The sequence below is a fragment of the Macaca fascicularis genome, chromosome 7, assembly GCF_037993035.2.
Source record: "Macaca fascicularis isolate 582-1 chromosome 7, T2T-MFA8v1.1".
In the NCBI taxonomy this organism is placed as follows: domain Eukaryota; kingdom Metazoa; phylum Chordata; class Mammalia; order Primates; family Cercopithecidae; genus Macaca; species Macaca fascicularis.
Genome location: NC_088381.1, coordinates 48789703 through 48814682, shown reverse-complemented (window position 1 = coordinate 48814682; position 24980 = coordinate 48789703). Strand labels below are relative to the sequence as shown.

Sequence of the window (24980 nt, the reverse complement as noted above, 5' to 3'; positions counted from 1 at the left end):
AGACATATCTTCTTTACATTCTCAGGTGCATTTTTCCTGAAAAAAACCATCTAAAAAGTAAAAGTATCACAGGGATGAATAAAAGAATATATCTCAGTACAGGAAAGAATAAGAAAAAATGGAGTGCTTTGTAAGATGATTTTAAGTAGTTACTCAAGACCTGAACCTCAAGTTTTTTAACCCTAGAATTCAAAACCTTTTCTTAAAAAAAAAAAAAATGTCCTAAGGATTTTATTTTGCGAAAGTTAAGTGTGTATGAATTCCATATAATTACTGGAGGGTGATGGGGTCCCACTTTTCCCAGAAATTGTTTCATAAAATTCATTGTTGATAATCTAGGAAATATAGTCCTTTTTGATGACTTGAAGTCATGTGGGAGATACTAGCCTTCTTTCTTCATTGTATGTATTTACTTAGTGGAGTCATCAGATAGTAAGACTAAAACAAATCTAGCCCTACATTTTGATTAGAATGAACTCAGAACTAGGATTCTAACAAATTTTGTGGCATGTCCTTTTAAGAGAAAACAAATACATTGTATTAAGATTTATACAACTGAAATTATACATTCTTTCATTGTGTGGATTGGTGCTTTTTAAAAAGCTTAGAATTTTAAGCAGGGTAAAAGCTTTTCAGTATATATTATATACCTGTTTTCTGCAAGATGAATAAATTGTTATTTTGTTTTTTGGTTTTTCTAGGAGGAATATAGAACTGAAGGTATCAGCTGGCACAACATAGATTACATTGATAATACCTGCTGTATAAATCTTATTAGCAAAAAACCAACAGGACTGCTTCATCTTTTGGATGAAGAAAGCAAGTGAGTGTGACTCTTTTCAATTTTGTTATTGGCTGTTTTGGCTTTTTATGTCCTTTTAAGTTTAAACTTTTTTCTTACATTACCAAATAAAGAGCCAATTTTGTGTGTGTGTGTGTGTGTGTACAATTTTTTTTATATCTGTGTGTTTCTAGGTAATTAGGATGGACTTCATTACTTGAATTCATTTTTTTCTTAATTTCTTCTATATTTGTTCTATACACATTGATGTCAGACTTGTTGAATTTGTTTTTTTGGTTACATGTTTCTTTCTTTGTAAATTGAGCTTCACGTATGAGATGTGTTTGCAGTTTTCATGTTCAGCGGAAAAGAATATCGTGATAGGCTGAACGTGGTGGCTTATGTCTGTAAACTCCTGACTTTGGGATGCCAAGGTGGGAGGATCACTTGAGGACAGAAGTTTGAGACCAGCCTGGCCAACATGGTGAAATCCTGTCTGTGCTGAAAATACAAAAATTAGCTGGGCATGGTAGTGCAGGCCTATAATCCCAGCTACTCAGGAGTCTGAGGCATGAGAATCGCTTGAACCCAGGAGATAGAAGTTGCAGTGAGCCAAGATGGTGCCACTGCACTATAGTCCAGCCTGGGCAACAGAGCAAGACTTTGTCTCCGAAAAAAACAGAAAAAAGAATATTATGGTAAATTAGTAATGTCTACCATGATCGTGCAGTGTAAGTGGCAACATCTGCCAGTTATTTACTATTCCTTGTCAGCACTGTTCAATGTAACTGAGTTAAATATATGCTTCAGAAATAATGCTTTATGTAGCATTCTTCAGAGTATTCTCAACAATCTATAAAATGTAGTTGATTATCCTAAGAGATGGCAAATCTAGATTTGGAGAAACTGAGATGAGGAGGTTGTGAAGTTTTTATGACTTTTTAGTAAAAAATTTAGAAATTGAATTTGTTTACCTGATTTCTAGTTTAATTTGATACTCATTATAACAGGATAGAAAGTATTAAAGATTTACTATTAGAGGTAAGATGATTGTGTAAGGTGGTAGAATAAAAAACTAACAGAAAGAAGACTGCTAACAGTTTAGTGTCACTCTGACCTACTCTATCACTAGTCAACTTCCATTAATCTAAAGAAATTAAAATGTTGTTAACACAAGTAAAAAGTACCTTAATTTTCTGTCCAGAGTTTTGTACAAGTTTCTTGCATTACTCTGTGTGCCCCAACATAATTATTATCTCATAAAATTGTAAGGTTTGTAATTCACTGTTTGTATACCTTACCTCTGGTATATGTTTATTTGAGAAGGCTTTATAGGTGATTTTGATATTCAGTGTTGAGAACCATTGTGGTTGATAATGCAATGATAAGCACTTTTTTTTGTTCGGGGAATTTTATAGTAACAAAAAAAACATTTAAGAAACAATCCAAGAGAAAAGATTATATAGGTAGGAAATGGGGGACCTGAGATTCAAACCTGTCAAGTATTTCTGACTAATAAACTTGTGCTTTGAAGTATTACATTGCTTCCCTGTAATATTTAGGTGTTAGAGTCAGAAGTCCAGGATTTGTATCCCATTTCTATTAACTACTGTTACAGAAAAACTCTCAAACCATGTTTTTCCTCTGCTCTCACACCACAGTAACAAACACAGAAGACTTCTGTGACCAAATATGTGGGTTTTTTTCCCCCACTAACAAGCAGTAGACACCAGCTGGGTATCCTCTATTCACATTTGACACTATCTACCTGGAGGTAGCATCAGATCCCACAGATCAAGGACTCAGTCCCCAAAACTGCACCCCACCCCGCCTTCAGATACCAGCCAATAACCCATGCTTCCAGAACTTCTGACCAACCAGCTTCTCCTTGAGTTCATTTAATTTGCCCGAGCAGCTTGCAAAACTCAGGGAAAACGAAACAGTGAGGAGATGCATAGGATGAGGGAAGGAGCACAGAGCCTCCATGTCCTCCCTGGGTGTACCACCCTCTAGGAACTCCCACATGTTCAGCTATTCAGAAGCTTTCCGAATGCTGTTTTTTGGGGTTTTTATGGAGGCTTCATTACATAGGCATTATTGACAACTGTGTAGAAATGTGATTGGAAAAAAAGTATGATCTCATACTAATAGACTGAGTGGGAAACCCAGTGAGGCCTGTTTGTCTAGATTCTTCTTGGCCTCTCTGTGCAGCATTCTTTTCTTTAGAGTATGGGGCGGGACCCTTTCTGGAATGAGGATCTTTTGCTGCACAATCAGATTCGAGACCTTCCTTGGGCAGGTAAAAGGAAGACAGGAGACAGAGAGAAAGATTCTGTTTCCTGCAGCTTGCTCTTGTGACCTGCTCCTGAGACCTAAAGCACCCCAACATTATAACAAAAGAGTACACCAAGGGCTATGGTAGTTAATAAGCCAGGAACCATGGATGAAAACCTACACACACACACACACACACACACACACACAAAAGATAAAATCATGTCACAGGCCACGCCCTGGCTTTCAAACATGGATCCTTTACATCATCAAAAGAATATACAACTCAAACATACTGCTGCATTACTAGACTCCCATTCAGTCATTAGTAATTAGTCCAGTTCATTATCATATTGTATGAATATGTGTCCCAGGGAGAGACCACTCAAGTTTGCAGACTTCCTTTCAATCTTGTCAGATTCTAGAAGCAGGAGCGGTCTCCGCAAACATACAACTTTTACCTTTCGAGCATCTCTTATAACTGAGCTAAAAGACAATGTCATCTCTTGCTCTGAGCTTCTTTAAATGTGTTAATGTAATGTTAGATTTCCCTCAATGTATAACCCATTTATTCATATCTTTACCCTCAGCTACTATTCCTCCTCTCCATTAGTTCCCAAACTTTTCCTCCTTTGGAAGGCACATTAAGAATTGCCACTGTGCTGGTGGTTAGAATGCAAACAGCAATTCTGGTCTAGCAAGTACCTCCTCCTCAGTACCACTCCCCTTTAGATAGGGTAAATTACATGGATGCAGAACTAGTGAGCTGTTTTTATGGCCAGGAAAAATAGTTGCTTTCACTCTTAGCCCCAATTTTGCTAGATAGAGTGAAAGTACAACCCATCACCATCATGCCCTTAGGAATTTTGACTTAAGGTTTAAAAATGTAGTTACAGCCGGGCGCGGTGGCTCAAGCCTGTAATCCCAGCACTTTGGGAGGCCGAGACGGGCGGATCACGAGGTCAGGAGATCGAGACCATCCTGGCTAACACGGTGAAACCCCGTCTCTACTAAAAATATAAAAACTTAGCCGGGCGAGGGGGCAGGCGCCTGTAGTCCCAGCTACTCGGGAGGCTGAGGCAGGAGAATGGCGTGAACCCGGGAGGCGGACCTTGCAGTGAGCTGAGATCTGGCCACTGTACTCCAGCCTGGGCTACAGAGCAAGACTCCGTCTCAAAAAAAAAAAAAAAAAAATGTAGTTACAGTTTCTTGCTTAGAAATCATCCCTGCTTCCAGCGCTTGCAGTTGCAGCCCTGGTCCTAGGACCACTGCATCTGGTAGGTGAGAGAAAAAAAGTTTTTTCTTTTTGAGGTCATCTGGGGAAGAAAAAAATTATAGTTGTTATTCCGGTGTACTCCTCCCTTGGCAAGAATTGGATAGTTATACCGGCATCCTCCCCAACCCCTCTTTCCCAGATGAACCAGGAAAATAAGAAAAATCTAAGGGGATGCTCCTTTAGTCCCACTAATGTTGAGTGTGAGCACACACTCATGAAAGTGTGCAAGCCAGCCCTTCATTCTTTTGTCTTCCCCTGTTTTAGACAACCAGTGTTTTAATTGCCCATTCTGCTTCTTCATCAAACTGTTACTCTGAGGAGGATTTTTTTTCCCTTTGTTGGACATCGTAGGCTATACAATGTGTTTCTCATTCTGAAAAGATGATGGTTGTCCAAATCCATGCAATATTTTCTGTTTTTTGTTTGTTTGTTTTTTGTTTTTTAAATGGCACTTTGAGCATTTGCATCTTCCACTGGGTAAGGAAAGCTCACTTCAGAGTCAATGACTATTCGTGTCAAGACCCATTTGTAGTCCCCCAGGGTTACCAGCATCGGTCTCACTTACCATCTACATTCAGGGTCTTCCCACCAGGGAAACTGCCACATAGCCATTGGAAGTCTCAGACTCTCTTGCTGACAAACAGAACAGTTCTTACTGGCATTTTGTGCTTGAGAGAAGGTGCAAGAGGACTGTCTAGATTTAGCCCTTCTCAGCACTGCTGTAGTACCCCCATATCTGCTCATTTAATGGACCTATGTAGAAGGGACCCCCTTAACTATAGCATTTACTGTAACCCCATAAATAGATAACAGACACATTCATTGGGCGAATATCCTTATCATCATAAAGCTAGTCTTACGTAGCTTGCATATGAAGCATATCAGCTGCTTCATCTGGGTGGTTCTGCTTGGCATTTCTCGGGAGAGTTGGGCAATCCTCCTTCCTAGAGTAAAAAGATCATACAGTGGCTTTTATCCAGTCCACTATGCTGGCTGTTCCCTTGGGAATAACCTCCTTTGTGTCTCAATCATGTATAGATGTCTGAGATTGCTTTAGTAGTGAGCTGTGTGTCCTACATCAACCCAAACATGTTTTCCACTGTAGCATTTAAAACCAGAGCTACTTCTCCTAATGTAGTTACTCTCATAATCCATTTTAGTAAAGATTCTTTAGGAAGCTAATGATATCAATCTACAAAATGGAACTATTCCTTCACACTATGCCCTCCAGTTTCTGTAGTTACTTCGTTTTGCCCTTCTTCCACATTGACTGCCTTCTTGGTAACCACATGTCTCAGAGGTACTTTGTTGTCCCTGCACAATTCTGTCCTTGGAGGGTGTCTTTGAGGCTAGCAGCCTGAGCTCAAACAGACTAAGATCTGAGCTTGATCCAGCTTCAAGGACCAACACAGTACTTTCTTTAAGTTTCATTTTAGCTATTATAAATAACAATAATTAAGGGATTATTTATTTATAATAGCTAGTTTTATGGCTGTTTATTTATAACAGCCAGTTCATTTTTTCTTATTAGTTTGCATTTCCTTATGCAGCCAGTGAACCAGTTCCCCAGGAGTTGGAACCATCTCTAAATTCCACTGATTACTTTTACCTTTAATAACTGAGCATAGCAACTATGGCTTCATACCTTGGGTGACCGTGTGGCCACACCAGAACAAAGGTTTCTCATCTTCTACCCTTTTATCCTTTTTCTTCCCAAACCACATGTTTCAGTGAGCCAGGGCCTTTTTAGCAAATCTCACTTCTCTGACACCAGTTATTTGGGAAAAACATTAAAACCATGTTTTCCTCTGCTCGCACACCATAACAGTCAACGTGAAGACATCTGTGACCAAATGTGTGTGGGGTTTTCCCCACCAGCAAGCAGTGGACACCAACTGGGTATCCTCTAATTCAGATTTGATACTATCTACCTGGAGCTAGCATCAAATCCCACAGATCGAGGACTCAGTCCCCAAAACTGCACCACACCCCACCTTCAGACACCAGTGAATAGTCTACTCTTCCAGAACTTCTGACCAACCAGCTTCTCCTTGAGTTCAATTAATTTGCTGGAGTGGCTTGCAGAACTCAGGGAAACACTTACTTAGATTTACCCCAGTGTATTATAAAGGATATTGCAAAGGATACAATGAAAAGATGTGTAGGGCAAGGTATGGGGGAAGGAGTAGAGAGTCTCCATGTCCTTCTTGGGTACTCTACCTTTGAGGAACACCCATATGTTCAGCTATCTGGAAGCTCTCCAAGTGCTGTCCTTTTGGGTTTTTATGGAGGCTTCATTACATAGGCATTATTGACAATGGTGTAGAAATGTGATTGGACAAAAGAACATGATCTTATACTGATAGACTGAGTGGGAAACCCAGCAAGGCCTGTCTGTCCAGATTCTTCTTGGCTTCTTGTGCAGCATTTTTTCCTTCAGAATATGGAGAGGAGGGACCCTTTCTGGAATGAGGGTCTTTTAATCTGCAGTCATATTTGAGGCCTCCCTTGGGCAGGTAAAAGGGGAACAGAAGAAGGTTAGAGAGAGAGATTCTGTTTCCCGAGGCCTGCTCCCGAGGCCTAATGCACCCCAACATTATAACAGAAGACTCCATCAAGGGCTGTGGGAGTTATGAGCCAGGAGCCATGGATGAAAACATATATGTATATAATTGTAGTATCACAACTGTATATATCAAAACTACCCTTGGCAGATCTCATAATATCCTTAGTCCTCAGTTTTCTTACATGCAAAAGGCAAATGACAGTGATAAATGTTGATGTTCTGTCCTATATATCTTAAGGTGTTTGTAAACAGCAACTGAGGTAGTAGAATTACTTTCCTTTTTTTTTTTTTTTTTTTTTTTTTTGAGACACGGTCTTGCTCTGTAGCTCAGGCTGGAATGCCGTGGTGCGGTTATGGCTCACTGAAGCCTTGAATTTATGGGCTTGAGTGATCTTCTCGCCTCGGCCTCCTGAGTAGCTGGGACTACAGGCACGTACCACCACATCTGGCTAATTTTAAAGTGTTTTTTTAGATACAAGGACTCAACTTTGTTGCCCAGGCTGGTCTCAAACTCCTGGACTCAAGCTGTCCTCCCACCTTAGCCTCCCAAAGTGCTGGGATTACATATGAGAATCACTGTGCCTGTCCTGTCATTCTTTAAACAAAATTTCATTGAATGCACATCTTATTATACAAAGACTATAATTTCCTGACCAGTTGCTACTTCACATAGATTTTAACCCAATAATGAGAATGTCACTTTTTTTTTTTTTTTTTTTTTTTTGAGACAGAGTCTTGCTCTGTCGTGCAGGCTGGAGTGCAGTGGTGCAATCTCGGTTCACTGCAAGCTCCGCTTCCTGGGTTCACGCCATTCTCCTGCCTCAGCCTCCCAAGCAGCTGGGACAGGTGCCCACCCCCACGCCCGGCTAATTTTTTTGTATTTTTTTAGTAGAGATGCAGTTTCACTGTGTTAGCCAGGATGGTCTCTGTCTCCTGACCTTGTGATCCACCCGCCTCGGCCTCCCAAAGTGCTGGGGATTACAGGCATGAGCCGCCAAGCCTGGCCGAGAATGTCACTTCTTTGCTATGACCTGAAAGCTACTGGGGTTAAGCCATGTGGCCATAAATTTCAGGGAGATAAATTCTGGCTCAATAAAATGAAGAACTTTATAATTATTAGAGCTGATTGGCAGCTGCTTTAACAATTAATATAATTTCCTATTATTATAATTACTTTGCATCATCTGTCAGCATATTGTTGTGGGTAGGATACTAGACTGAATAACCTTTTTATGAGTCAGTCCTGTAGTTATTACCTGTCCTGGTAAAGAATCTCTGTGCTTTAACATTCCAGAAGATGCAAAGGCATGAAATATTTTTTCTCTGCCATTTACGTGTAAAAAAACTAGATTGAAAATAAGTTAGTCACATGTGGGAAGAACTATTTTGGGACTTACCTTGAGTATTTTTTCTCTAAAAATATTTTTTATAGGGAATATATAATGTCAAATATATCCTTAACTGTGTTCTTCATGCAATGTGTTTGTAGTGCTCTAGGTGTATGGGTTTAGAATCAGAGGTCTTGGTTTAGCCTTTCTCTCCTACTTAATGGCTGTATGATATGGGGCAGGTTACTTAAGCGAGATTCTGTAGGATGTAGGGTGGCATTGAGGAAGGAGGAATATTGTGTCAGATTTACATATGAATAGGATGTTAGGAATATTATCAATCTTCCCATAGTATTGAAAGTGTCATCTTCTATCAGCAGCAGTGGACCACTTTGATTCTTGTTAGAAATGTAGAATCTCAAGCTTTCATTCCAGATCTGTTGAATCAGTCTACATTTTAACAGTGACTGAAGTTAGGATTAGAGCATTCATTTAGGGCAGCATTTTGTGAATCTTGTCTGCTTATAAGAATTACCTTGGGACTTTGTAAATACCACTGATGCTAGGTCATCCACCTAATCAAGTCAGAATTGCAGTAGGTGGGGTCCAGGCATTGGTAGTTTTCAAATCTCCAGAAGTTCTCCTGACACTACCCTGCCAGACAGTCTTTGGGGAACACTAGGTTAAGAGCTTTGATATGAGCAATAACGAATGATTTTCTTTTGTTCCTTTTTTTTTTTTTTTTTTTTGCCTGGTAATGTAATGGGTATCCATAAATGTCTGTTGAATACAGGAACTTTCCATTGTTTTTAGTTTCAAGTAAAGACTGTTTTCTTGTCTGTCTTCCTTCCTTTGAAAATTTCTATTATCCATTTAAGAGTAAGGGAAAATATATCGTAAGCTTTTCAATTACTCAGATGATTAGAAGGCAAATAAACCTTGACCTAGAGATGATGAAGTGAGCATCCTGCCTTAAGAGAGGCACACTGCTGTGAAGTAGTGAGACATAGGTTTGCAGAGGTTGAGTTGGCCTATGCTTAGGAGCTTGGAGTCAAGTCTTTTTGCTTTGGTGATCTGTGCATTTCGGAGCAGAAGGGAAACATGATTAAAGCAATATTATAGGAAAATTTATTTTGATAATATGCTTTGGTGACTTGAAAGAAGATTAGTGAGACTGTTAATAGGAGCTGTGCTGTTGTCTCTGTTTGAAATAGTAAGTTATATTCCATTGTAAAATGGCTTTAAAGTTTTGGAGTGAGCTAGACGGTGGAGATGTTTTGAGGAAGATATATTATTTGAATACAAAAGCAGGCCAAGGTGACCAGGAAAATATCAGTGTTGGCAACATAAAGTCGATAATGTTTGTTTAATCCCTAGAGGATGCCTGCTGTTGCTAGATGTTTTTACTAGTTTTATTTAATTCTACTGGCACTGTGATAACTGTTATCTCATTTTGTGGGTTATAAGACCTCTTCTCAAAGAAGGTTGCCTAGTTTGCCCCAGGTCACTGATAGAATGAGTAATCTAAACTATGATTATCTGATGCCAAAGGCCATTCTCTGTATGGTTTGCAGTGCATACTGTGTAATTAACTATGTTTGTTGTAATTTTGGAATGATTTTTGCACGTTAGATTTGTATTAAGCAACTTTACAACATCATGTCACATTATTTTTCATATTTCAGCTACCATTAAATGAAGCTATTTTCTGAAACTTTCTTTCTCCTTTTTTGTCAATGATATTTTCTCTATTTGAAACTCTTCCCAGCCTTTAACATCACAATCTTAACACCTCCTATGTCCTGTGTGAACCTTTTCATTATTTACACCATTAATAATTTTTTCCTCTTTTGAACTTTTGTATTTCCATATTTCCTATTATACAATTAAATAATAGATATTTTTTGTGTGATCCCTGGATATTAAGTGCTCAATTGATCAATACAGTCAATGAGTACAAATAATAATTGGTATAGTAAAAAAACGGCTACTTATTTATGCATGAAGGAATAGGAAGTCAAATAATTTTTATGGACTTTTAGGACCTATAAGAATCGAGATATTGTTCTCTTATTTGGAAGTTGTTGGCCCCAAAGAGTATATGATTTGGATTTTATTTTCCTTTGGGTTTTACAGTAGTTCAGAACAATGCAATCTAAGCTAAATATGTGATGAGTTAGTTTCTTGGTACTGCTACTTGCAAAGTATGAGTATAGGCAAATCATAATTTTTTATTCCTCATCTGTAAAATAGTAATACCAATATTTATTATTACTTTTTAGCTTGTTATGAGAATCAGATTAGATAATATAGGTGAAAACTTTTGTAAACTGCTTTATGTGTAAGATGACAATGTAATTATAATGTACTTTGAAAAGGACTGTACTAATTACCGTATCTTTCTCATCTTTCTGTAGTGTTATTTTTTCTTTTTTCTTTTTTTAAATTCAGCTTTCCACAGGCTACAAATCAAACATTGCTAGACAAGTTTAAGCATCAACATGAAGATAATTCTTACATCGAATTTCCAGCCGTGATGGAGCCTGCTTTCATTATAAAACATTATGCTGGAAAAGTAAAATATGGGGTAAAGGTCAGTAAATTTCTCACTGAATATGCTTACAGGGCAGAGATGAGTTCTTAACTATGAGACTGTCCCTAGCACATTGCCCTCTTTGTAGTTTGTGGAGGCTTTTGATCAGTAATAACTGGAGATACTTTATAAGGATACTATTAAAACTTAGATTCTGCTTTTCAGCACGTTACTGTCTTAGGTAAGGTAATATTTCTGTTGGTTTCTGCCTGAAGATAAACCTGATGTTGTCAGTCGATCCCGATAAACTTTTTAGATCTGAAAGAATAGATTGTATCTCTATGTCTCAAGCTCACTGGTTTATCCACATAACTTGTTGAATTTTTCCCTTCTCTGCACTCATAAGGTCTTCATGTCTCTATTCACCATTAGGGATTTGTGAGTTTGTACTTTTCATGAATATATTGAAACCCTTAACTTTTGTGGAGTGGAATCTTCATAATTTTGTCCATTTCTTGTGTAATTTGTGAGTCTGTGATTCTTCAACTACTTGATGTTTAAGCCTGCTATTTAAGGCATTTTAATTTCCCAGGTAAGGCAGCTGATGATATGGAGAATAGTGGAATTAAATGTTTTCTCCTGGGTCTTGAGTTGAGTGTCTTAAGATCATTTATTCATCCATTTTTTGATTTATTTAAGAAGTATTTGTTGAACACAGAACATGTGTCAGACTCTGTGCTTGGTGTTTGGAGTGGATCTAATGATAAACTAGACAGATGTATTCCTGATTCTCTATACACATATTCATACATATGTGCATACATACATATTGTGTGTGCATATATATGTGTATCTATTTATATGACATAGATAAATGGGCTATGTGTTATAAATAAGTGAATGGGTCCTATGAGAGAAAGTAGTAGTGGATTTTGAATTTGTGAATTCATGAACACCTCTCTAAGAAACTTAAATTTTGAGAGATGACCTGAAATAAATGTTACCTTGATGAGGAGTTTGGATGATGAATATTATAGGCCATGAGATAGGAAAGAGTTTGATTTGGTGAAATAATTGAAAACAGGTAAGTGCTATTGGATTATGATGAACTAAGGAGAGTAACATGAAATGAACTTAGAGAATAGACGGGGTTATTGTTCAGGGCTTGTAAGCCAAGTTGAGTTTGGCTTTTATAAAAATTAGTGGCACTGTGATACTATTTTAAGCAGAGGATATGACTTATGTTTTTAAAAGATTGCATTGATTACCTTGAGGAGAAGGGATAGCAGAGGGTACGAGTGGAATCTGGGAGATGAGTTAAGTCGCTTTTTTTTTAATTGAAGTGAAATGTTGAGGTAAACTGAAGCACTGGAGTGGCAGTAGAGGTTGTGGGGGATCCAGGTGATTATGAGATATATTTCTGGGGGTAAATCATCCACGAACTTTATTGATGGACTCTCAATGAGTAAGTGACCTCTGGCTAGAGCTGATGGGTACTTTGTAGGTACCATTTCCAAAGATGGAAGATACTGAGAGGAATGGATTTTAGAAGAGAAATTAAGACTATAGCTTAAAAAGTAAAACAAAAGAAAAGCTTGACCTATAGAAAAACTTGAGGATATTGTGCATAAAGTGCACAAATAAAGTGTTTAAATTTCTTTCGTACCCCTTCCCAATCAACTCCCCTCAGAGATTACCACTACCGTAATTTTTATCATTCTTAATTTTATTTTTAATTAAATTTCAGATAAATAGAATCATACACACACACACACACACACACACACACACACACACACACACACACGCCTGGGATATTCATCCACATTATCAGATAGGTTGAAAGTAAAAAGATGGAGAAAGGATAAAAGCTGGTGTATATTATTTCAGGCCAGGCCAGGCATGGTGGCTCACACCTGTAATCCCAGCACTTTGGGAGGCCAAGGTGGGTGGATCATTTGAGGTCAGAAGTCTGAGACTAGCCTGGCCAATGTGGTGAAACCACATCTCTACTAAAAATACAAAAATTAGCCAGGCATGGTGGTGCATGCCTGTAATCCCAGCTGCTGAGGAGGCTGAGGTAGGAGAAGTGCTTGAACCTGGGAGGAGCCGAGATAGTTGCCACTGCACTCCAGCCTGGGAAAGAGAGTGAGACTTGTCTCAAAAAAAAAAAAAAAAAAAAAAAAAAAAAAAGAAATCGTAGGACAAAATAGACTTTAAGACCAGAAATATTACTAGAGATACAATGGGACATATTATAATGATAAAAGGGGTCAGTTCAACAGGAAAACATAATCACTAAATGTTTTTTGTTTTTTGTTTTTTTTTTTTTGAGATGGAGTCTCATTTCGCTCTTTCGCCAGGCTGAAGTGAAGTGGTGTGATCTCGGCTCACTGCAACCTCCGCCCTCCAGGTTCAAGCGATTCTTCACCTCCTGAGTAGCTGGGATTAGAGGTGCACTCCACCACTCCCAGCTAATTTTTGTATTTTTAGTAGAGGCGAGGTTTCACTATGTTGGCCAGGCTGGTCTCGAACTTCTGACCTCAGTTGATCCACCCTCCTTGGCCTCCCAAAGTGCTAGGCTTACAGTCATGAGCCACTACGCCTGGCCAGTCACTTGATGTTATATGTAGTTAATGACTGATTCAAAATATGTAAAGGAAAAGGAAAGCAAAAGTAGACCTAGATAAGTCCACCATCATAATTGTAGATTTCTTTTTCTCAACATTTTTCTAAGGAAAAAGAAAAACACGTAAAAAAGAAGAAAAAATTGTGGATTTTAACACATCTCTCTTAGTAACTCACAGAACAAGCAACACGAAATCAAACAACATTGTTAAACAGCTGACCTAATTAGCATATCATAAAGATAACTTAGAAAATCATTGGATATTTAGAAATTAAACAAAACTCTTCTGAATAACCCATGATTCAAAAAAGAAATGACAATATAAATTACTTTCAATAAATTATTAAAATTATGATATTTTATACTGAACATTAATGAAATACAGCATATCAGAAACTTGTAGGATACAGTTAAAGCAATGAATGTAGGAAAATTTATAAATTTAAATGCATATGTTGCAAGAGTTGAAAAGTGGTTATCTAAACTTTTTTTTTTTTTTGAGACAAGAATCTTGTTCTGTCACCCAGGCTGGAGTGCAGTGGTGCGATCTTGGCTTACTGCAACCACTGCCACCCAGGTTCAAGCAATTCTCGTTCCTCAGCCTCCCGAGTAGCTGGGACTACAGGCTTGTGCCACCATGCCTGGCTAATTTTTGTTTTTTAGTTTTTTTTTGAGATAGAGTCTTACTCTTTCGCCAGGCTGGAATGCAGTGGCGTGATCTCGGCTCACTGCAACCTCCGCCTCCTGGGTTCAAGTGATTCTCCTGCCTCAGCCTTCTGAGTAGCTGGAATTACAGGCGCACGCCACCACGCCCAGCTAATTTTTTTTTTTTTTCTAGTAGAGATGGGGTCTCACCATGTTGGCCAGGATGGTCTCAATCTCTCCACCTCGTGATCCGCCCACCTTGGCCACCCAAAGTGCTGGGATTACAGACATGAGCCATCGCACCCGGCCAATTTTTGTATTTTTAGTAGAGATGGGTTTTTGCCGTGTTGGCTAGGCTGGTCACGAACTCCTGGCCCCAAGTGGTCTGCTCACCTCAGTCTCCCAGAGTGCTGGGATTACAGGTGTGAGCCACCATGCTTGATCGAAAAGTGGTTATCTAAGCTTCTATGTGAGAAACTAGGAAAAGAAGAGCAAATCAGACTCAAAGGAATTAGAGAAAGGGTGTAAAAATAAGACCAGAAATCAGTGCAATATAAAGCAGACATTGAACAAAGAAATCAACTAAGCCAAAAGTTAGTTCCTTGAAAAGATAACACAAAATAATATAAATTAAATGTAATAGGAAAATAACTGATAATATAAACAAATTTATAGATTACAGATACCAGGAATGAAAAAAGAGAACTTTACTACATACCTACAGATATTAGAAGGATATGAACATATTTTGTCAGGAAATTTGAAAACAAAAAATGGATAAATTCCATTAAAAAACATTTTACCAAAACTAACACCAGAATAAATAGAAAAACCTGAGCATTCTGTTGGCTAAATAATTTGAATCAGTAGTTCAGAACTTTTCCACAAAGGAAATCCCAGGCCCACATGATTTTACTAGTGAATGCTTCCAAACGTTTAAATATACTACTGGTCTTATACATTTTCTTTCAAATTAGACATACCCTTTAAAGATGTGTTAATGGATCTCAAGAAATAATACAAAAGATCTGATCTGGACATACACATTTGGGCTTCATCATAAAGATAGTGTTAATTTAGCGTCATAACTTCACGCCTGTAATCTCAGCACTTTGGGAGGCCGGGGCAGGCAGATGACCTGAGGTCGGGAGTTCGAGACCAGCCTGATCAACATGGAGAAACTCCATCTCTACTAAAAAAATACAGAATTAGCCAGGCGTAGTGGCATGTATGCCTGTAATCCCAGCTATTCGGGAGGCTGAGGCAGAATTGCTTGAACCTGGGAGGCAGAGGTTACAGTGAGCCAAGATCAAGCAATTGCACTCCAGCCTGAAAAACAAGAGCGAAACTCTGTCTCTAAATAAATAAATATATAAGATAAAATAAAGTCATAACTGGTTCTGATCACTTGATCTAAGAGGGTTGAGTGAAGAAATGAGTGCACAGCCCGGTGTGGCGGCTCACTCCTGTAATCCCAGCACTTTGGGAGGCTGAGGTGGGTGGATCTCTTAAGTCCCTGAGTTCAAGACCAGCCTGGGGAACATGTCAAGACCTAGTGTCTACACAGAATACCAAAGGTTAGCTGGGCATGGTGGTGTGTGCCTGTAGTCCCAGCTGCTTGGGAGACAGAGGGGTAGAATTCACTTGAGCCCGGGAGGCAGAGGTTGCAGTGAACTGAGATGGTACCACTGCACTCCAGCCTGGGCAACAGAACAAGACCCTATCTCCAAAAACAAACAAACCTAAAAAAGAGAAATGAGTGCACACTATTAAGCCAACCCTTGAATTTCCAATATGAACTACCAATGAGGACTTAGAAGGGCAGCATAGGAAGCAAATAGTAAACCACAAAGTATGTTCTTGTGGAAACTAGAAGAGAGATTTTGAAGAAGAATGATATGGTCAGTTGATATTGTACTTAGAAATCTAGAAATGTGAAGACAGACTGTTTCATTTTGAAAATGAAGGTCAATGGTCACTCTCAACACTTGACACTCAGCATTGAAAAGAATCCTAGATTTTTAGGTTGCATAGTGTAGTTATTAATAGGAGTAGGGCAGACTGGTGTTTCAGTTCCTACCACTGGTACTTACTGTCTCTTTGCCTTTTGGAAAGCTGCTTTACCTTTCTGTTTACTTATCAGTAAATTATGGCTTATGACTATGTCTGCTTTATTGAGTATTTATTAGAATTGGATAGCAATAAGTTATGTAAAACACATAAAGTTCACGCCTCACAGCTTGTCTGCTATCAGTAGTTATTAGCTGCTGATTATGGTGTCAGAGGTTATTTGGATTTGAGTACTCTTATTCAGTTTTTCTAATTTTCTTTTATAATACATATGTTTGCTCTAAGGGTATGTAGGGACAAGCCAAGGACCAAAATTCCGGGCTTGTTTCCTGTTTTTCCTTGTTCTCAGGAGAATAAAGAAGAATTAGGAAAGGAAAGCCCTGAAAGTAATAGGATGAGTGCAAGCTGACTTCTGTACATGAGGATAGATGATATAATACTAGGTGTATTTCTCATAGAATTCTGAGTTAGAGATATTCTATGAAGTTGTACCAACTTGGAGTGATTTACTTACCAAATTTTTACTCCTTGCATTTGGTAAGATTATAGTCAATGCCTATGCTGTAATATCAGTCTGGGCCCTTGTTCCCAGAGTGGAAGTTTACTCTCCCCATTTAATTATGGTGCATTTTAACCCATTTTCTTATGTTCTAGCTCCTCCAGCCGCTGTTCTTTGGTAGATGGTTGTTCCTGCCTATTTACAATCCTTCTTATTCAGCTTTAAAAATCTATATGCTGGCTGAGCACAATGGCTTAACACCTGTAATCCCAGCATTTTGGGAGGCTGAGGTGGGGGAATTACTTGAGGCCAGGAGTTCAAGACCAGCCTGGGCAACATAGCAAGACTCTTTCTCTACCAAAATAAAAAAATTAGCCAGACATGGTGGTGTACATCTGTACTCACAGGTACCCGGAAGGCTAAGGCAAAGGATTGCCTGAGTCCAGGAGTTACAAGCTGCAGGGAGCTATGATGGTGCCAACTGTACTCCAGCCTGACCTGAAGAGTGAGACCTTGTTAAAAAAATAAAAAATTAAATAAAAAAAAAATAAAAACTATATGCTGATAATAACCAAATATATTTTCTGAAATCTCCCTGGCACTCCAGACTCACAAATCCATTTGGTTATGAGTGTATGTTTTTGAGCCCTTGCTCTTCCACTTATTGTGTAATAGGAGCCAAGATATTTCACCTCTCTCTGATTCAGTTTTCTCATGTATAAAATAGGAGTAGTAATATCTATCTGAAAGGATTATTAGGAGTATTAAATGATATTACATGAGACAATACATGTAAAATGTTTAGAAGAGTACCAGATACATACTAACCTCTAAGTGTTACCTACTATTATTATCCTCACTGGCACAAACTTCTCTTGGACAAAACTGATCTCTTGATCTTCATTTCTTATCCTCATATCTTTTCTTTCTCTAGTCTTCTCCTTATCAGTATATGGCATCTCCATCCACTGAATACCCAACCCCAGAATATAAGTTTTAACCTGATTTCCTCATTTTCTCATCACACCCTAATTAATCAGCAGATTTTTTGCCTTTACATGTCCCAAATATAACTATTTTTCATTTCTGCTGTTACAGCTGACCAAATCCAAGTCACTAGCAGTTCTTATCTGGTTTACTTTAATATCGAGCCTTCTTTTTTCCATTCTTTCTTTGAATAATTCATTTCCTATGCAGCAACCATGTATAAAACACCAGTTAACTCATGTTGTTACCTTTCCAGGGCTTTCCTTTATACTTGAATAAAATTTGAACAAACAACTGAAGTTCAGAGTCTAAATAGCCTATTTATTTATCTAATCTTCCACTACTTTCTCCTTGTTCCCAATGCTCCAGCCTGTGGTTTTTATTGCTTTTCTCCTAACTTGTCCAGCTTATCATCATCTATAGGTTGTAGGTGTTACCCTTGCTTGCTCTTCCCAGTCTTCTCATCTCTGCCTCCTTCTTGTTATTCAGCTCTCCTATTGCTGTATGTGATACCTCTTTGGAGAGGCTGTCCCTGACCAGAGTTTAACAAGCTGCTATAAAATTGTAGAATATTTATTCTAATTTACATGTATTATAGAAATCAATAGTTTTAGGATTGAATGAGACATTATAGAAGATACCCAGTCCAGTTAGCTACCTGGAGCAGACATTTCTTCTATCTCATTGTTCAACCACTGTTCAAACATGTCACTTGGGTTAGTCCATTCTCATGTTGCTATAAAGAAACACCGAAGGCTGGGCAACTTATAAAGAAAAGAGGTTTAATTGGCTCACGATTCTTCAGGCTGTACAGGAAGCAGAGCACTGATATCTACCCGGCTTCTGGTGAAGCCTCAGAGAGGTTTTACTTGTGGTGGAAGGCGAAGTGGAAGCATGTATGTCATACGGCAAGAGAGAGAGAGAACAAGAGAGAGGGAAAAAGAGATGGAGAAGTAGGAGTGCCACACTTTTAAATAACCAGATTTTGGTGAATTTAGAGTAAAAACTCTCTCATTACTTTGAGGAGAGCCCCAGTCCATTCATGAGGGATCTACCTCCATGACCCAAACACCTCCCACCAGGCTTCACCTCCACCATGGGGGAATCACATTTCAACATGAGGTTTGGAGGGGCAAGCATCCAAAGTATGTTATCACTCATCATCTTGTTTTTAATAAATTTTTTTTTCCCATAAGTAACACTGGTACTTTTTTCATGTAGGATTTCCGGGAAAAAAATACAGATCATATGCGCCCAGACATTGTAGCTCTTCTGAGAAGCAGCAAGAATGCATTTATCTCTGGGATGATTGGAATTGATCCTGTAGCTGTTTTCCGATGGGCAATTCTCCGAGCTTTTTTCAGAGCCATGGTTGCTTTCAGGGAAGCTGGGAAAAGACACATTCACAGAAAAGCTGGTAAGTGGCAGTTATTAGTATTCTACCATACTTCATCTTTTTTTTACCTTTCTACTTCTCCACAAAAAGGAGCAGAATTCTTGCTACGAGATTCTCAAGGACAAAAATCCTGGTTCTGTAGTCAATCTAGTGTCATCTCTTAACCGATTTGTGACTAGCAACAGTTTTTCTTTTCTGTAGAAGAGAGTTATACTGCCTTTAAAATTATGAGGATAAAGTCAGAGCATATGTTCATGAAGTGTTCATTTTCTTTTCCTTTACTCTTAGTTCATGGATTTTTAAAAACTTTGAAATTTAGAAATAGATAAAGCAGGATACTTTTTCTGTATGCCTCCCGCTTCAATCATAAAATCTCTCATCTCACGTTCTGTGGGAGGACAACTTCATAAGCACTTTTGGCCTACTGGAAACCAAACTGTTGTTTGCTGTAGCTCTAAGGTAGGGCCGTTGCTGCATAGTGAAGATTTTGTGATACATATGCAGTTGAGATTTATGCCTTTCGGTAGAAATGTTATAGGGCTCACCTGTGCATTCAGGACTCCCAAAGCGACTTATGTGGCTTTTTGGGATGTGCACTAGTAGTAAAACTTTTAAGTTTAGCTTTTAAATGTTTGAGACAAATAAATATATTTGAGAGAGTGTATTTCTAAAAATATATATAAAATAATTGAACCTAGTTTCTGTTTTTTCAGATTGTAAAGTATTTGAACTGGTCTTTGTAGATATATAGGGAGAATTATAGTTTGAGAAATAAAAGGACTGTTTCAAACCTGGTTTGCCTTTTACAAAGTGATTTCTAAGAGATTATCTTTATAAAAAGTTTTAAGGAAATTTTTTTTTTCTTTAAGATGCTTTCTTGTTTATTATGACAAACTTTTAATCAAGAAAACCACTCAAAATTGATTAGTATCCTGCTAAGACATAATTAAGAGAAGAAACTTTTCTTGTATTCACTATCAAAGCCTATTTACCTTATTCACATTATCTGTATATTCCTTTGGCATTTAAAATCTATTATTTGTGAAAGCTAGTTGTTACATATCTGTTATTATCAATATGGGCAATGACATGCAGTGTTATTAATGATAAACCTGTATTTTCTCTACCTTGATAAAGTCTAGATTCCTTATTTTCTAATCTTGTTTTCCCTTCTGGCTAGTACAGAGCTTCCATATAATAATCTCTTTCTGAAAATTTATATTCAACATAACATGCGTATAGAAAAGTACACAAAGCAAAAATGTGTAGTTCAGTGAAGTATCACAAAGTAAACACAACCCTGGAACTACCACCTAGGTTAAGAAACACAACATCCCAGCTACCCAAAATTTCCTCTTGGAAAAAACTTTAAAAGTTCTACTTTTTATAAAGGAAAACGAAAACTCTGGTTTGTTTGCATTTTGAGGCCTGAGCAGATTCGTTTCTGAAAGTAATTGTTTATATTACAATATATCAGTGTCAATGCCAGCATTCACCCTAACATTTTATTTTCTCCACACCGCTTCCTACCTACTCTCTTTTGGTAGGTTTAGGATAAAAACATATTATAAACTTGGAACACTGTATCACTGTAAAAACTAACAGATTGTACAAATGGTTTAAACGGTAGATCCAGAATTTTTATAATGACCATAAATATTATGCAGTCATATTAAGATGAAATGGGAATTACAGATTAAGATGAAGTAGAAAATATGAAAGGCAGAAAAGGTGAGGTGACCAATTCTAGATGTTGGATGAGAATAAGAGGGCAAAGATAATACTTTCTAAAGAAGAAAGAAGATGTTAACCTGCAGAATTACAGTGTATTTTTATTTCCTTTGATGATATCTTAATTAAAAACTTCAGTGGACTCTTAGTTAATTGTCAAGAAACACCCTGATGGTAAACAGGTGTGTTCACCAACAATACCCTGGATTTCTTCAAGGAATTCCCTGACATTCTTTTCATCAAGCCAACTGAGCACAAATTATGATATCAAATTAAAATCTACTTTTTACTCTTATTATTGTGTTCTTTTTTTTTATAGACTTTCATATTAAAAGACACAATACCATTTAAGGCCTTTAAATCAAAAGTAATTCAACTATTTTTGAGAAAATGTTACTATAATTGCAGAATGTGTATTATGGTGATCAGGCTGTTGGAAACCATAAAATGTTCTTAGTGGAGTCACATCAATAGGCAGTCTCAGTGAAGCTGCATGTTGGCCCTGCTGAGAGGTAGAATGAGAAATGGCAATGATTTGTCTGGTCAGCAGTGAGACAGTAGAGAACAGATGATCCAGTTGTATCATCAACCTTGCCTGTGATTTCCTCCTCATAAATAAGGAAGAGCCCAGAGTAGAGAATACTATTTAAGGATCATGAAGAAGATATAGCAGAAATCATAACCTGACTGGGAATTATACAGTATGTAGAACTGAGTACAATGATGCTTTATTTGATTCTTTTGGAGTTATTAATAAATAAAAGTATAGCCAAATAGGAATTTAGTCTAAAAAGGCTAGGCAAAGATGGGTAATTCAGCTGTGCCATCAGGATGAGACATGAACAAGAGGGTCCAAAGTATTTTTCAGTTTCTTCATCTACAAGGAGAGAAGCTGAAACCCTTTATATAGTGTCTGCAGATAAGAGAGCTTTAAGGGTTTCCACAGAACCTGTTTTTCTTCTTCATCCCACTGAATAGACTATGTGACTCTGATGTACTCCTGTTTGTTTCTGTAAGTGGGAGAAGTGTTCTAGTGACCATCTATTTTCAAAATTGACCAGATACTAAAATTGATTTGGGTATCACCATAAGTCTAAAATCTCTATGCTGTACTTTGTACACAATTCTTCCTAGTACTTAATAGATTTAAATAAACTTTTGTTAAAAAAAAAAAAAGACTATTTTTTATAAATCACTTCTGTATTGGTCAGTATAGTAGGGCAATTAAGAATAAGGATTTTGGATAGACATCAGTGAAATGGTGGGGTAAGGACCTCTAAAAATTTTCTCATAATAGCAATGAGAAAATGGGCAAAAATTGTCAAAACAACTTTGTCAGAACCCTGGAAATTAATCAAAGGCTCACAGTAACCTGAGAAGTGTTTATGTAAGAAAAAAGGCTGAATATCGTAAAGCCAGTGTACTTTGTGGCATTTTAACATGTAATGTTCACATCCCTTCCTCTTCAGATCCATGGTAGCCTAGAAAACCGACAGCCTGGATCATGGTGGAAATCAGCAGTGTGGCAACCACTTGGAGGGAATAGAAGCAATTTGAGCTCCTTCAATGCCCCATTCCCAGAGAATTTTCATTATTCCACCTATGGGGTGATTTCCTGAATACCCTACTTACCACACTGTCTTTGTTTAACCTCACTTGGAGTTTGCCCACTGCGAACAGCCTTTAACCCCCAGGGGCATTGTGCATAGCAAACAGAATAGGTTGTTGAACATCACAGCTGCCTGTGGCAGTAGGCAACAGTTGAGACAACCAATATCTTAATCAAAATGCTTAAAAGGATGAGCTGGAGAATGAGATCTCCATATGACCTTGAAAAGTTCCAACATATTCCTGGGCATCTAGATGGCTGTGCGTATATATGGGGTTGTGTACATGCTCAGGACTATGTGCATTCTCAAGAAAGACCAACAATGTCCTGATTGCTTGCTGAATAACTTTAAGGCTCTGAGCAAGCAGGAAGTGAAGGCCAAGGCAGTTTATAAGCTCCCTAGCCAAGTGTCGAAGGTGTGCCTCAACTCACAGACATTGACCATTGAAAAAGCCTGGGAGACTTACTCGTTTTTAGGCAGGTGGTATGTCTCTCTTCAGTCATTGCCTGACCACTAAGCTAACTGAGCAGAGACTTGAATGGTCACATGTGACAAAGAGTACAAACCTTACAGAATTAGTTCAGGAAAATTGTTTTTAAAAACAACTACAAGGTTGTTGTAGCAGTGGCTCACACCTGTAATCCCAGCACTTTGGGAGGCCGAGGCAGGTGGATCACAAGGTCAGGAGTTCGAGACCAGCCTGGCCACCATAGTGAAACCCCTTCTGTACTAAAAATACAAAAATTAGCTGGGTGCGGTGGCAAGTATCTGTAATCCCAGCTACTCGGGAGGCTGAGGCAGGAGAATTGCTTGAACCCGGGAGGCGGAGGTTGCAGTGAGCCAAGATTGCACCACTGTACTCCAGCCTAGGTGACAGAGCCAGACTTCATATAAAAAAAAAAACAAAAACAAAAAACAACTACAAGAGACAGCAACAACAGCAAACCCTAGGGATGAGGGAAAATCTAATTTCCAGACTTACCACATTATATTATTTAAATAACACAAAATTATGAAACATAGAAAGTTTGAACTATACACAGGAAGGAAAGAATCAATAGAAACCATCCTCATGGAAAGCCAGACATTGAATTTAATGAAGACTTTAAGCTATTTCAAATATGTTCAAAGAGCTAAAGCTCGCAACAATGTCTGAGGAGTTAAAGGAAAATAGGGAATATTACTAAAAAGATAAAAGTTACATATGTGTAAATATTTATGTCAGTAAATAGTTAAATATGAAAGACAGTATAAATGTATTTTTTTACATTTCATAACTCTTATTTTCCCTCCAATATGATTTGGAAAAAAATATAATCACTGAAATGAAATATTGGCTAGAGGAGTTCAACAGCAGATTTGAACAGATAGAAGAATCAGTGAATTTGAAGACAGGTAATTGAGATTATCCAGCTAAAACAACAGAAAGAAAAAAGAATGAGGAAAAATGATCAGAGCCTCAGAGACCTGTTAGATATCATCAGGCATACCAATTTCTGAGAATCTAGAAGGTAAGAAGAGAAAGGAGTAGAAACAATATTTGAAGAGATAATGGCCATAAACTGTTCAAATGTGATGAAAGAATATTGCCTGTAACTCCAAAAAGCCCAGTAAATTATAAGGAGAATCGATTCAAAGAGATCCAAATTCAGATACATCATAGTAAAAGTGTCCGTGTCCAACGACAAAGAGAGAATATTTGAAAGCAGCAAAAGAAAAGCAACTCATCTTATACAAACTATCTTCAATAAGATTAACAGCTGATTTATTATCAGAAGCCATTGGGTTTCCTATTACAAACTTGATATGTAAATTTTTTTTTTTTTTTTGAGACGGAGTCTCGCTCTGTCGCCCAGGCTGGAGTGCAGTGGCCGGATCTCAGCTCACTGCAAGCTCCACCTCCCAGGTTCACGCCATTCTCCTGCCTCAGCCTCCCGAGTAGCTGGGACTACAGGCGCCCACCACCTCGCCCGGCTATTTTTTTCTATTTTTTTAGTAGAGACGGGGTTTCACCGTGTTAGCCAGGATGGTCTCGATCTCCTGACCTCGTGATCCACCCGTCTCGGCCTCCCAAAGTGCTGGGATTACAGGCTTGAGCCACCGCGCCCGGCCGATATGTAAATTTTTTTAAAAACAGAAACCACTGGGGCTAGATGGTAGCAGGATGGCATTTGAAGCTCTGAAAGAGAAAAAGACTGCCAATCAGGAATTCTGTATCCAGCAAAACTATCCTTCAAAATGATGATGAAATTAAGATATTTCCAGTTAAATCAATCCTGAGCAATTTATTACTAGCAAACCCACCCCACCAGAAGTACTAACGGGAGTTCTTATGGTTGAAATGAAAGTACACTAGACAGTAACTAATGCATATGAAGAAATAAAGACTGTCATTATTGCCAACTACAGGAAGACAGTATATAAATACATTTTTTATGCTCTTTTCTTCTAATCTAATTTTGAAAGATAACTTGCATAAAGCAATAATTATAATTCTTTCCTGATGGACATACAATTTTGAAGACATAATTTTTAGGACAATAACAGTATAAAGGAGTAGGGAGGGAATGGAGCTATGTGGGAGGAAAGTTTTTTTTATATACTATTGAAATTAACTTGTTTTAAATCCTGACTAGATTCTGTAAGTTCAGATAT

At 38.0% G+C, this 24980-nt stretch overlaps 1 protein-coding gene across 30 annotated transcripts in view; it reads left to right on the top strand.

The window, feature by feature from the left end:
• MYO9A (myosin IXA) overlaps positions 1–24980 on the top strand; it is a 306446-nt gene that overhangs the window by 135057 nt on the left and 146409 nt on the right. For all 30 annotated transcript variants that reach the window (XM_073996176.1, XM_073996166.1, XM_073996163.1 and 27 more), the window contains 3 exons: positions 702–823; positions 10677–10818; positions 18810–19005. In XM_073996176.1, the coding sequence (XP_073852277.1) occupies positions 702–823; positions 10677–10818; positions 18810–19005 (460 nt within the window). The remainder of the gene's footprint in view (positions 1–701; positions 824–10676; positions 10819–18809; positions 19006–24980) is intronic.